Genomic DNA, 12,694 nt, shown 5'->3' on the forward strand with positions numbered 1-12,694 from the left:
ATTTTTATTGGAATACTTTCAAGAGCTTTTAGAAGGCACAACCTTTCATTTGAGAATGCAAATATTTCAGATTTACATTAAATTTGATTCGTAGTCATCAAATACTAATTAAGGCAAAATTCTCTGAATTTCAATTTAAGATCTTAAGCTTAAATCCTAGTGATTTTCTTGAATCAAAATTATATAATCGAATTGGATTAAAACAAAGATTCTAGTCATAAGGTTTAGTGAGCATTATATCTTGATTTAAAAAAGAAAATGGTAGAAATTGTTTTGTGGGAGGAGTTGATTTTACCTGTGCTAGAACGAGTATTTTTCCAATTAATGTATATATGATAATTTGGATGTGCTGGTGTGCTTTTGGGGTGAGATATAGGGATAATACCTCTGGCATAATACTTAAAAACTGTGATCTCTTTGGCATAGAAAGCTAATAACTGCAACAACATAGATTTTGTTATTCATATATTTTCACTTAACTTCAAAGTTAAACAGCATCTAGTATGGATGTAGACAAAAGGGGTTCAATAAATACATACTGAAACATTTGACAAAATATGAATATTAGATTTAAATTTAAAAGTTCATGAAAATCTTTTTCAACTGCAAAAGTTAAAAGGCTTATATTTGAAACAAGAAGTTTCATCAGATGTTTTGCTGGCTTGATAGACCAAACAGCAGTCTCCAGGCATTCCTTTGAATAGAGAACAAAAATGGTCCCTGGTGTGATGTGTTTTAATAGACAAAAGCAGTTAAGGAAGTCCTGCATAATGGGATCAGTCGCCCCACTCTTATCCGCATTACAAATATATTAAGAAGAACAGTATATTTGGATCACTTGTGGTCCTCAAATGATATTGCTACATGTCCAAGGTTTGTTAGAAAATTTCACTCATGTGCAGATTATGGATTCAGATTTTGCATCAATATATGTTAAAACCATTGTGACACTGTAGAATGGGTCGAATAAAAATGCCTAATTAATAAATGTTACACTTTGTTTACTCTTTGTTAAACTATACAGCTTGGAACAATTCTTTTATAGTTTTAAAAATGGTTTTAACATGGAGTAATTTTTAGAAATGTACAATCAAACTATTATAATTTATTTTGCACTTGAAACGAGGCTCATAGGATGCTTTCTAATGGCTTACCACTAGTTTACTAAAACGAGTGCTAAGCCGTTAGAAAGCACTTCATGAGCATCGTATCAAAGTCAAAATAAATTATGTAAATGACTTCAAACTTTTTTCTTAACTTTATTTTTGCTCTGTATTTCACTGAACTCTCTTAAGATTTCTTATCAAAAACACTCCATCCTTCATGGATCCAACACGCACGCACGTGATTTTTTTTTATTACTTCAATATTACCAACCCAAATGGGTTACTGTTATTCAAATCACTAATACATTAGAGTATCTTGAAATACTATATATATATAAGAGACGAACGGCTCTTGAACGTTAATTTTCGTGATTATTTTTTTAACATTTTATAATAAATCGATTTTTGTCCTATTATTTCCATATATATGCAATAGTTTTATCGATATTAACATTAATTAAAGTGATTTAATAAAACGATAAATTATTAAATCTTTGTTAAAACATTTTCGGATTAATTTACAGCATAGACAATTTAAATTAAGAGCATATAAACCACATTGAGGGGTGACGGATTACTTACTCGAGTCAACACGAAAGGCCAAGGGAGACAAAGAAGAAAACTATAAAAGGTTTACGTTGAACATTTAAAGAATGTCACCATCCATACCATCCTAGTTCGACACATTATGTTAGTAAATAAATATTTATTTGAAAATTATTAGTTTCTTCAATAGTGTCATTATATCTGCTTACCTTGTCTCATATGCAACAGTGTTTCTACTTAATTGTATTGTCACCACCTTCAAGTCTACTTCTACATATTTATTTTATTTATGACTTTTTTGAACAACTAAGAGTAGAGCGTTAATAAGTGTTCAAAGTGTCATGAAGAACGTGTTTTGTCTGTACATGTGTGACTATATGAGTGAGACTGAATATATGCTCTCACTATATTTAGTTTATGGCTGTATTTTGTTGTTTGCTGAGAGTCTATGATCTCGTGTCCAAGGCTAGATTTAATTTGTTCGCAAGAAGTTTGTATAGTTGTGTTGTGACTGACAAGAGTTTGTAGAGCAAGTTGATCTCTAACTGCTGACTGTCCTTGAGTTATTGCTTAAATAATCGACGCTTAAAAAGGTGCTCAGCTCCCAGTGCAAGTTCAAAGTCTGGTTTCAATAACCAATTTAGATTAAGTATTTTGATAGAATTGACCAATCGGTATTAAATATTTCAACCATTAAAAAGAATATTTTACAAAGATCGTTTTTCTGATGTTGTTGTTAATGATACTACTGCTGAAATCGGGTTCTGCAGTCCTGATTGATTGATTACCTATATGGTAGCAAAATCATATTTTTACTGGCGTCATAACTCTGTCTGTAGTCAGATTCAGTTCCTGATGTAAAACTTTGTCCGTATTATAACTTCTGTTGAGAGCTTCAGTTTCTTCAATTTATTAATTGTTAGATAAAATTAGAGAAGAGTCAGCAAAGACTCATCTATGTAAAGAATGATTTTATAAATAACATTATTTCAGCACGGTCAGTAAACTACAGAAGATTATTTAGAAAGTTATTCTTAATGGGGGCTTTAATTATTCTGTATTTTGACCAAATCAACAAAAATATAAAAAAATTTGGCAAACGAAAACAGGAAGTCTTTTTAAAATTTTTTTTTTTTTATCAGGAACTGAATATGACCAGATAGTTTGCTGCAGACTTTGAGTCAGGGATTCTTCTGATTCGCCGGCATATTTCCGTTTGTTTTTTGGTGGGGGGGGGGCGAGGGGTAAGCAGATCTGATTTCTAAAATTTAACACCTCATAGAGTTAAAATTATATAATAAAACTGACGAGGGAAAGCAGATTTCTTTTAACAATAATAATAATAATAATAATAATAATAATAATAAAAAATACAAACATGACCTGAAAAACTTCGATCTTGGTTTTTAAAAGAAATCAGCACAGTTGGCAGTATTTTTAGCACAATACTAATAAAAAATATTACAAAATTATTTACTATTTATAAAACAGTCAATCATAGCTGATCATATTGTCAATCTGTTTCATTATTTTTAAATAATTGTATAGAATAATAGGAAAATAACAAGTAAAATACAGACAGTACCATAAAAAATGGTAAACATTAAATATAGATTTAAATCGATTAATTTGGGAAAAATTCAACCGATGTAGTGAAAAATTGCTAATGTGACAACCTATGGCTTCATTGATAACCGTAAGCTATTCAATGCAGATTTGCTATTCCTCTGTCTTGTCTTATGTACAAAAATCAAATATATATTTCAATTATTTTTTAAATTCTAATTAAAATGTCTAAGAAGCACAAACTTTTTTTAATAATAAGAAAACAACAACAAACCGTTGTCTAGAGGCGGAGAGTTGACTGAAAAAGTTGACTCCTGACTGTTTTTAAAACTGAATCTGATGTTTATTGCCTTAAACAGTTAAATATGAATTGGTATAATCAGTTATAATGTTATTTATAATAATGTTTTTTTTTTTAATTTTTCTTTTTAAATATTGAATTATTTTTAAACGAATGTCTTATAGTTACAATTGTTTACAACAGAGGGACATTTAAAAAATGATTACTGAATCATAATCCACATGAAAAAAAAAGCTGAATTATAATTCTTAAACTTTGATATACCTATAAACTTTGCTTGTATGTACTTTATTTTAAAATTGTATAATATAATATATAATGTAAAGTCAATCTCTTTGTTTTTTTTATGATCAATAGCTTTCTTTGTACATCCTTCAAAATCAATATTTGCTTTTATAGTCATGTCACTTTGATAAAAACAAAAGCATAATATTTTAGAGGCCAAAATAAAATTAAAATAAATTGCAAGCAAATATATCCCGCCAATGCCAGGTAGGTTTTAATCAACTCATAAAAAAAAGGTTTTAGTCAATGCCCTTTTTCTATTTGCATCTTAAAATGGCTGACCTAAAAGTTGTCTGAATAAATTATAATAATGACTACAAGTTTGTATATATATATTCATTATTCCACCCACAAGAAATAGACAAAGGCTTCTTCTTTAGAACAATTTCCATGGCTTCATTCATTGTTAAATTCTGTTTGCTTTCTTTTCCCGTCTTTATACTCCTTCTCGTTGCTATAGCTGTCATATGTTGGAATTTAAGAAATCTGAGAACTTTGGTGACATTTTTTTTACTTGGAGTATCAGTTGTCGAAAAAGAAACACGAAAAAAGAATTTTCTTTTTAAAACTAAGTTCTTTTACCATAAGTGTTTTTATAAGTAGTCAGGTATTCTTGTCAACGTAAATGCCCGGGAATAATCTCCTCTCCTCTTCTGAACAAAGAAAGCAAATTTATTTTTGTGTGAGAATTTTTTTATTTTTTAAAATGTCTCAAATTGATTTTAAAAATATCATTAATCAGTAATTTTAGTAATTTAATTGATACGTTTTAGGTTAACTTTTATGATTTAAAAAAAAAAATGTCTCATCTTATTCAAAATGTGGAACGTACTAATGTTTATTATTTGTTTCAGAAATTTTGAGATGAGGATAGATTATTTGGATTATTCGAACTACTGTTCTCATCGTGCATGTTATTTTCATAATGCTTCGACAAATGTAATCACCAACTGTTTTCATGTGCATTTTGTTGAACTCTAGAATCTGTGCGGAATTTCAACATTTCCATAATGAAAGTATTTAATTCATGAGGATAGCTTGCTCTCGTTGCATCAGCCATGACCAGGTAGAAGTATTAAGTAATTTGGAATTGTATTCTTAGTATCACCTGTACTGAAGATCGAAACATCAACCTCCACAAGACAGCCACCTAGAACTGATTACTTATCAATTTTATCCAGTGTGCCACAGATCCTTGTGGAAGGTCGGAGGTTACATCAACTAAAACATTGTGAGGATAAGATCCAAGATAAGAACAGTAGCCTAATTCAAATAATGTTCATTATCTGTTTATAATTATGAACAATATCATAATCAGTATTGATCCTTTTAATTCTGATGTTTTTGTTTTGTTTTTACAACTTTTCAGTTTCAGATATTACATTTTAAGTTAACCTTAAAAGAAAAATACTCTAATACTATTTTTATTGAAATTCTTTTTAGAAAGGATCTGTAATTTCTATTATTTACAGATTGGTGTCCTCCTCAGTTAACATAACAACCAAATGTTTACTGAGTATGATAGACATCTGGAGAAAACTGCAGGAACAATACTTGAAACGTTATAGCGTAATACTCAAGTGGTGAACACAAATCCAACTGAAAATTGTGTAAATTATAATTGATCATTTACAGAATTCCAATGAAAAAAAAATAATGCTAAAAATATAAATCTAATTTTTCACTGTTCTTTCGTGGGAATCTGTATGTTATATATTGTAACCTATTTGTTTCTATTGTTGGCGTTTGATTTTCCTGATTAATTTTTAGAATTGGGTACTCACAGGAGGGACCACGTGTAGTTTCCAGGAAATGTCCATGACGCTAGTTTGTATTATGGGCTTTATCTAGGGGAAATAACTAAAAACTCAATTTTCGGTAATTGTCTTAGAAAACCGTTTTCATTAATAATTAATTTTTGACACCATCGTTTTTCGTAATTTTTGGATATTTTAATTACTGCAACATGAAAATTCAGTAGATACCATTTGTTTTACGTGAAATTCAATCTTACGGTGTTTATTAACGAAAACCGTTTTTGAAGAAAATTTGTAAAAATTGAGTTTTTAGTTATCTCTGATATGATTCGAACTAGCGCCATATCCATAATGAAAGTAATGCTATGGATTTGATAGGATTCGAACATGGCATAGTGAGTCATCAGTTTTCATTTCTATTCACCGCCATGGCCAACTATAAATTCTTTGTTGATTTATCTGATAGATATGGTTATACTCAATGTTTAGTGTTTTCCAATAATTAGAGAAAAGTGAATTTCATAAAAGTTGCCATTTATTTACTTTGTTTTTTTTTAATAGTTTTTACATTTTAATTTTTTTTACGTTTTTCAAATAGATTTTTAATATTTATTTTTTTAAAACATTTTTTGTACTGTTTTTTTTTTTCTAGTGGTTTATATTTTTAAATGGCCTTTTTTTTTTTAGTATTATTATCAATGTTGATATTTATATGAAGTTTTAATCAATTTGTCCTCTAGTCTTCTTCAGATGTATTGTTTATCATGATGATTTTATTGTGTAAATGAACAATTATACTTGAAGGTAGATAGGTCAAAATATGGTGTAAATATAGTAATATCACGATTGATGAAAATAATAGCCCAAAGAAGAAAATGTAAATAACTCATCTCACAAAATCAGATGAAAGTTTTTAATAAATTCAAAAAATGAGAGAATATGAATTTAAGAATACTATTAAATTATTAGTGTGTTAGTTTTTCGTTTTATTTCTTTTTATAATTACTCATCTAAGTTGGCTGGAGTTTCAACTTCAAGCCTAAATAGCTCTGATTCTAAAATATTAATACTTCATTCTGAATTGCCAATTTCTTTTCTCTAAAGTTAATCCATGTTGTTAAGAAATTAAAAAAAAAAATGTAAACTGCTGTTTTCATATTAAAAAGAATTTTTTTTTTTTTTAAATCTTCAGGTGGAAATTGTCCATGATATATCTGGTAATAATAAAAGTGCACTCGGTCAGTTGGCACAAGAAAGTAACAATGCATTTTCAAAAGGAGACTATAATCGAGCCGTTCAGTTGTACACGGAGGCTATTACCCTCAGCCCAAACAATCACATACTTTTCACTAATCGGTCAGCATCCTATGCACAATTGCATAAATATGCTGAAAGTTTGGAGGATGCCAGGAAAGCTAGGCACATTAATCCACAATGGACTCTGGTGAGTTTTTGCTTTTACAATAATAATAATCATATGCCAAAATACAAATTAGCAGCATGAAGATTTTGCTTTGAATTGATTATTTGAATGAAGAAAAAATTTATAAAGATTTTAATTAAAATTGTTTGCAGAAAGAAAATTTTCACCTGGACGCAGAATTTAATAGAGTTCTGTTTACTTAACTACTTTTATTTTTCAGTAATAAGTTATTTTATTTGTGATAAGTATGATTTAACAAAAATATACGATGTGCATGCATGTGAGAGATATAATAAAGAGGAATATGGGCATGCGTGTATATATATATATATATATATATATATATATATATATATATATATATATATAGTGTGTGTGTATATACAGGGTGAACCCCCCCCCTAAAAAAAAAAACGGGCCCCAACTCTAATTAGGCCCTGTTTCTTAGTGTTTTGTCCGAATGAAACTTTGGTACTAACTAGTTTATTATATTCAAAACATCACATCAAAACACTAGGGTCTTTGGCCTTTTTTCTCTGTTGACTGTAAAATGCTCAGAAAAACAATTGAATGTCCTCTGTTTTTTGGGGGTCACCCTGTATGTATATATGTATATTTCCAGAAAATTACATGCTTTGTACAAATATGCAAACATCCGGCAAAGGGAACTGCTATATTGTTTTAGTGAATTTTGAGTCAAACCATTGAAAAAAAACAAAAAAACAATTTAGGCATTTATGATTTTGGTGACTTGTAAGACCAAAATAGTGACAAACCCACCACATTCATCACAGGTCAGAGCAGTTTGACATCTTATATTTGCATGGAAACAGGAGTAACTGGACTTATGAAAAAGAATTTCAAAAACTACCTGCCAAATATACCTGGTGAACCAAGTGCAAGAGAGATTCAAACAGTTACTCTTAAAGGGACGATCAGAATCTTAAAAAGATCTCTCGGTTGGAATATATGAGATAGCGGGTGAATGCTTGGCATCCATTAAGATACCCATCCTCATCTTGAACAAACTGGTAAGAAAATTGAAAAAAGAAAATAATGTAAGCTCTTTTTGATTTTCTAACACGCTGAATTGTTTTAATATCAAATTTAAATCTTATTTCATGATAAATTTCGTTTATTTTTGATTGTATGGCATTAATCTAAACTGTTTTTTTGTCTTTTTAATTTAAAGAAAAAAGAATCCTGATAAGTTACTGCTGTAGTTTTCTTTTTCATTTAATTGTATAGTTGTTTCTGTAGTTTAAATAAAGTTGTTTTACAGCAGGAATCTCATAATTAAAGAGTTCACATTCGTTTTATTATAGTCTAAATGTTTTAACTCGTTGTTTGACTGCCTTAGCCAGTGTTACCTATTAATTACTGAATTACCACATTCTGATTGTTTCTATTATATATATTTGAAGTTTAATTTTTAAACTGCAAGACATATAATAGTCTATACCTTGATATATTTATAAGATATTTAATTTTAAAGAAAAGCACAATTTTATATTTGTTTGAAAGAAAATGAATGAAATAAATAATACACATAAAAATAAAAATTTTGAACCAGAATTCCTTATTTTTAAATTTTATTTTATTGCTTAGTCCACCCCCTTTCTTTTGATTTAATAATTTAAAAATCATAGTTAAAGTTAGAATAATAAACTGGTATGAGGTGAAATGGTCCAGCATGTACTATACTTTAGTATTTTTGCTATGTCCTGATTTTATCTGTAATTAAGATTTTTTTTATTTTAAAATCCTTTATTTTCTTGAATTTCTGTCAAAAAGTCAATCAGAATAATCTCTCCTTTTTTCATAATTGCGATTATCTCCTTTTTTGTTTTCATTCTGAAACATTTAACATTCATAAACTATGACTTATTTGAGTTAAGTATATTTACATTAGTGAAGTTGTTTATTAGGTTATTTTCTCATGTTGGAAGTTAACAGGTAGGCGAGAAAAGGGTGTAAAATTGGACATACTTAATTGCATCCTCTGTTTGCTCTAAAACGTGCATTTTGTGCTTAGTGGATCATTAAACCAGTGACTCTCATTGGATTTTTAAGTTCTAAACACACTTTAAGGAACCTATGTTCTTTTTTATTGCTTTGAATCGCAACCTGTTTTTTCTCCTGTAATTATACATGTTTACATCCTGTAATGTACTGAAATTTACATGTACTTTGTTGTGTAATCTATTCAAATGTATTTCTTGCTTTGAATGTGCAATATCATAAAAGACTTAACTAAATCAATTTTACTTTTTTTTTTTTACTGATTGGCTAGCATTTGTAATGTGATGGTCTTAGCTTATATTTGATGTGTGTTTTTGTCTGGTTTTGAATAAAGTTTTCATCTCCATTCACTATGTTCTTCAATGTTTAGCACGTTCCTGTTTTGTTAGAACTGAATTTACACATATGTCTCCAGTGCAATTTATAGTTATCTACCAATAGGTTTGTTCTCTCAATCTTTAACCTCCCAAAATATATTAGATTTATTTTTATTTTTATCCATAAGATATTTAAGTTTATGTTGTGAATAGTAACTAACTTTTGAATTAATATTAACAAGAATGAATTCTTAAGATGTGTCCATTTGATCTGTACGTTTAGCAATGAAATGTGATTTCAAACTTATGCATAACAAATCAATATTTATTTACTTGCTCATTTTCTCCCCCTTTCAAATAAAAGAAATAATTTTGGCAGATAATGAATATCCAGAACGAAAATTTTATTTTCATTATATCTCAAATGTTTAATATGGGTACATAAATCTCCGCAAAGTATAAACAATGATACCAAATCTCTTTTGATAGCTTAACTCGCCACCAAATTATGACTGTTCAAAATTTGTTGAAAATTAGAAAATATGCTAGCTTGTTTACTATTGATCCAGAAGCCAAATTTTATAATGTATAACTAAAAATACAGGCTTTAAACAAATGAAAAAGCCTTACATGTGTAATGTTATCTTGTGACAAATGAAAATCTATATAATTATAATACAGTGGATCGTCTGCCTTTGCTTTTTTTTTTTTTTTTTTTTTTTTTTTACATGGAGGTCACCACATATTAAGGCCCAGAAGCCACTCGGGGATAAGGTATGTGTACAGTAATCAATGGGATAGTATCATAGTAATAGTTAGTATTGGAGATTTGATAAAGTGTCATTACTTAAGGGGTGGTTCATCAGGAATTTGTTTGTGTTGGACTTGAAGACATCCAAGTTGAAGTTGGGGGGGGGGCAGGCAAGCGGTAGAGAGTTCCACAGGCGTGCAGTTCTAAGAAAGAAACTTTGTTCATGGAATCTACGTTTTGATTTAGGCACAGATAAAGAGTGGGGAAAATTATTGACAGTGTTAGTCGAGTGTTTTTCATGAAAGATTGGCGAGGGGGGACCACAGAATGGAGCTCAGACGAGCACTTGCCATGGAAGTAACGATAAAACAGAGACATGCTCGCAACGTCTCTTCTGTGGGAGAGAGGTTGCTGGGAAGAGAAAAGGGCATCCCCCACAAAGCCACGAAGACTATTTTGTACTCTGTCAAGGCAAGATAGGCTGTTTTTATCAGCTCCTGCCCAGATGTGGCAGTAGTACTCCATCCTTGGACGTACTTGGCTTTTATATAGATAGAGAATTGCAACATTAGTGAGATATCTCCTGGACCTTGGCCACAGACTTGATGTACGTGTTCCATTTCAGATCAGGAGTAAAGGTCAAACTTGCTTGAATCTTGTCTTCCACGATCGGGCGATTCTATCTTTTGAAAAAAGAGATAACAAGTGAATTTATGCATATGGGTGTGGGTCAGAGGCTAAGGAATAAGGGTGGTATGTTTTGATTTCGATTCTATCTGATGGCACCAAAGTCATGTTTTGATCTCATTACTATATATTAGGCTCAATATAATAATCGATAGAGAATTGTCTCTAATAATAAATACGCAATCTGCATGAATTAAAATATCAAATTTAAGCATATCTTACAACCGGGTAGGTGGCCTGCTAGTTAATTATAATAGAAATAATAATTCTTATATTTAAGCCAGCTTAAATATAAGGTAAAATATCATTACCTCACAATAAAACTTAAAAATGACATGGAAGCACAACTTTGACTGTTTATATAAAATTCATTTTAACAGCATATTAATGATTCATATCACCATAAAGATCAAGCTAGATGTTGCTTTTAAATGCTGCGAAAAAGGTAGGCTCTCTCTACCGTGCTAGAAAACTACTGACACCTGAAAGTATCCTGTACCTCCATCAGGCCACCATTCGCCTATGTATGGAGTATTGTTGTCACATTTGGGCTGATGCATCTGCTGCTAGTGTAACGTGAACCGACATCTTGCTGCCCAAATCTCAACATAGTGCCCCAGTAGTTGCTGCCCCTGATAGTAGCCCCCTACACCAAAGTGGCAATGTGCCTTGTTTGGGGTGAAAATGTAATAAAAAAAAAATAAAATAAAAATAAAAAAAATAAAAAACACACTCAAATTTGAACAATGTAAACACAGATGGAAACAATTTGATGTGGAGGGGGGGGGGAATGAATTCACTGAAGTTTTCAAGTTGTATATGTTTTTTTTGTTTTTTTTATAAAAGACAACCTAAAACCCTATATTAAGCCCACCATATTGGTGAATGACCATTTTTCTTTAAGATTGGATTCTTTTTATATGCATAAAGACGCACAATATCATACAGATTAAGTTGAAAAACGCCAACATTAAAGAAATAGATCACCCATCATTGAAAAATTAACCTAACTTTAAGTAACCTGAAAAAGAAAAAAATCCCAACTATCAATGACACACGAGAAAGAATTGTATATTTATATAGAGAAAAAATTCAACTTTCTGTGTCCGAATTTTATCAAAATAACCCACCAAATAAATGTTATTACAAGTTGAAATTACTATAGAATTTCATTAAGCTGAATTAAAGTTTTGTTGCATCAATTGTATTCAATTGTGCATTAATTTTATCGAGAAGGGTATGAACTCCCAATGTTTATTCTCTTCAAATTATATTCTAATACAAGGCTGTAGAGTCAGTAACTCAAATACTTGATTCTGACTCCAATTTCTTAAAGCTTAAGAAATCTTCTATTAGTATTCTATATACCTATAAAGTTCAGCTTTTTTTTTTTCTCACTCTGATATTGATAAAAGTATTATTAAAACAAAGTTAATATACTCGGTCATGGATATGCAAGTGACATGAAGGTTAACTAATTTGCATATTCCTTTGAAAAATGAGCGTTCATTAATTGATTATTCGTTTTTTATGGTTTCTTATTGGTGCACAAACACTTGTCTGTCTCTCTGTGTAAACTCCTCTCTGAATATTTGGTCTACAGCCCGGGTGTACACACTTTTGGAATTCATGAACTACTTCTAAAATAACCCAGTAAAAATGATCTACTAAGTAGAATATAACTAATTTAAATTTGTGATGCATTTATTTAAAAATATATTGAACATTTTTTAAGATCCATAAATGTTGGCGTACCTTGCAAAATTATATGAATCCAATTACTCATTACAACATTGTGCATTATTTGGACATTGTCTTACACTGATGACTTGCACAGAAGTGAATTTGCCAGGAATGCATTGTCCGAATAGTAGCTACTGACAACCAGCCTCATACATACTTCTAAATAATAATCAGTCCTGGTAGAGCGGTA

At 30.0% G+C, this 12,694-nt stretch overlaps 1 protein-coding gene across 1 annotated transcript in view; it reads left to right on the top strand.

Moving 5' to 3' along the window:
- Positions 1-12,694, top strand: part of LOC145262701 (uncharacterized) — a 375,299-nt gene that overhangs the window by 131,030 nt on the left and 231,575 nt on the right. The window contains exon 2 of the mRNA XM_080119829.1: positions 6,754-7,005. Coding sequence (XP_079975955.1) covers positions 6,754-7,005 — 252 coding nt within the window. The remainder of the gene's footprint in view (positions 1-6,753; positions 7,006-12,694) is intronic.

Source organism: Euprymna scolopes, chromosome 1, assembly GCF_053919585.1.
Source record: "Euprymna scolopes isolate OS-2025 chromosome 1, ASM5391958v1, whole genome shotgun sequence".
Classification (NCBI taxonomy): Eukaryota; Metazoa; Mollusca; class Cephalopoda; order Sepiida; family Sepiolidae; genus Euprymna; species Euprymna scolopes.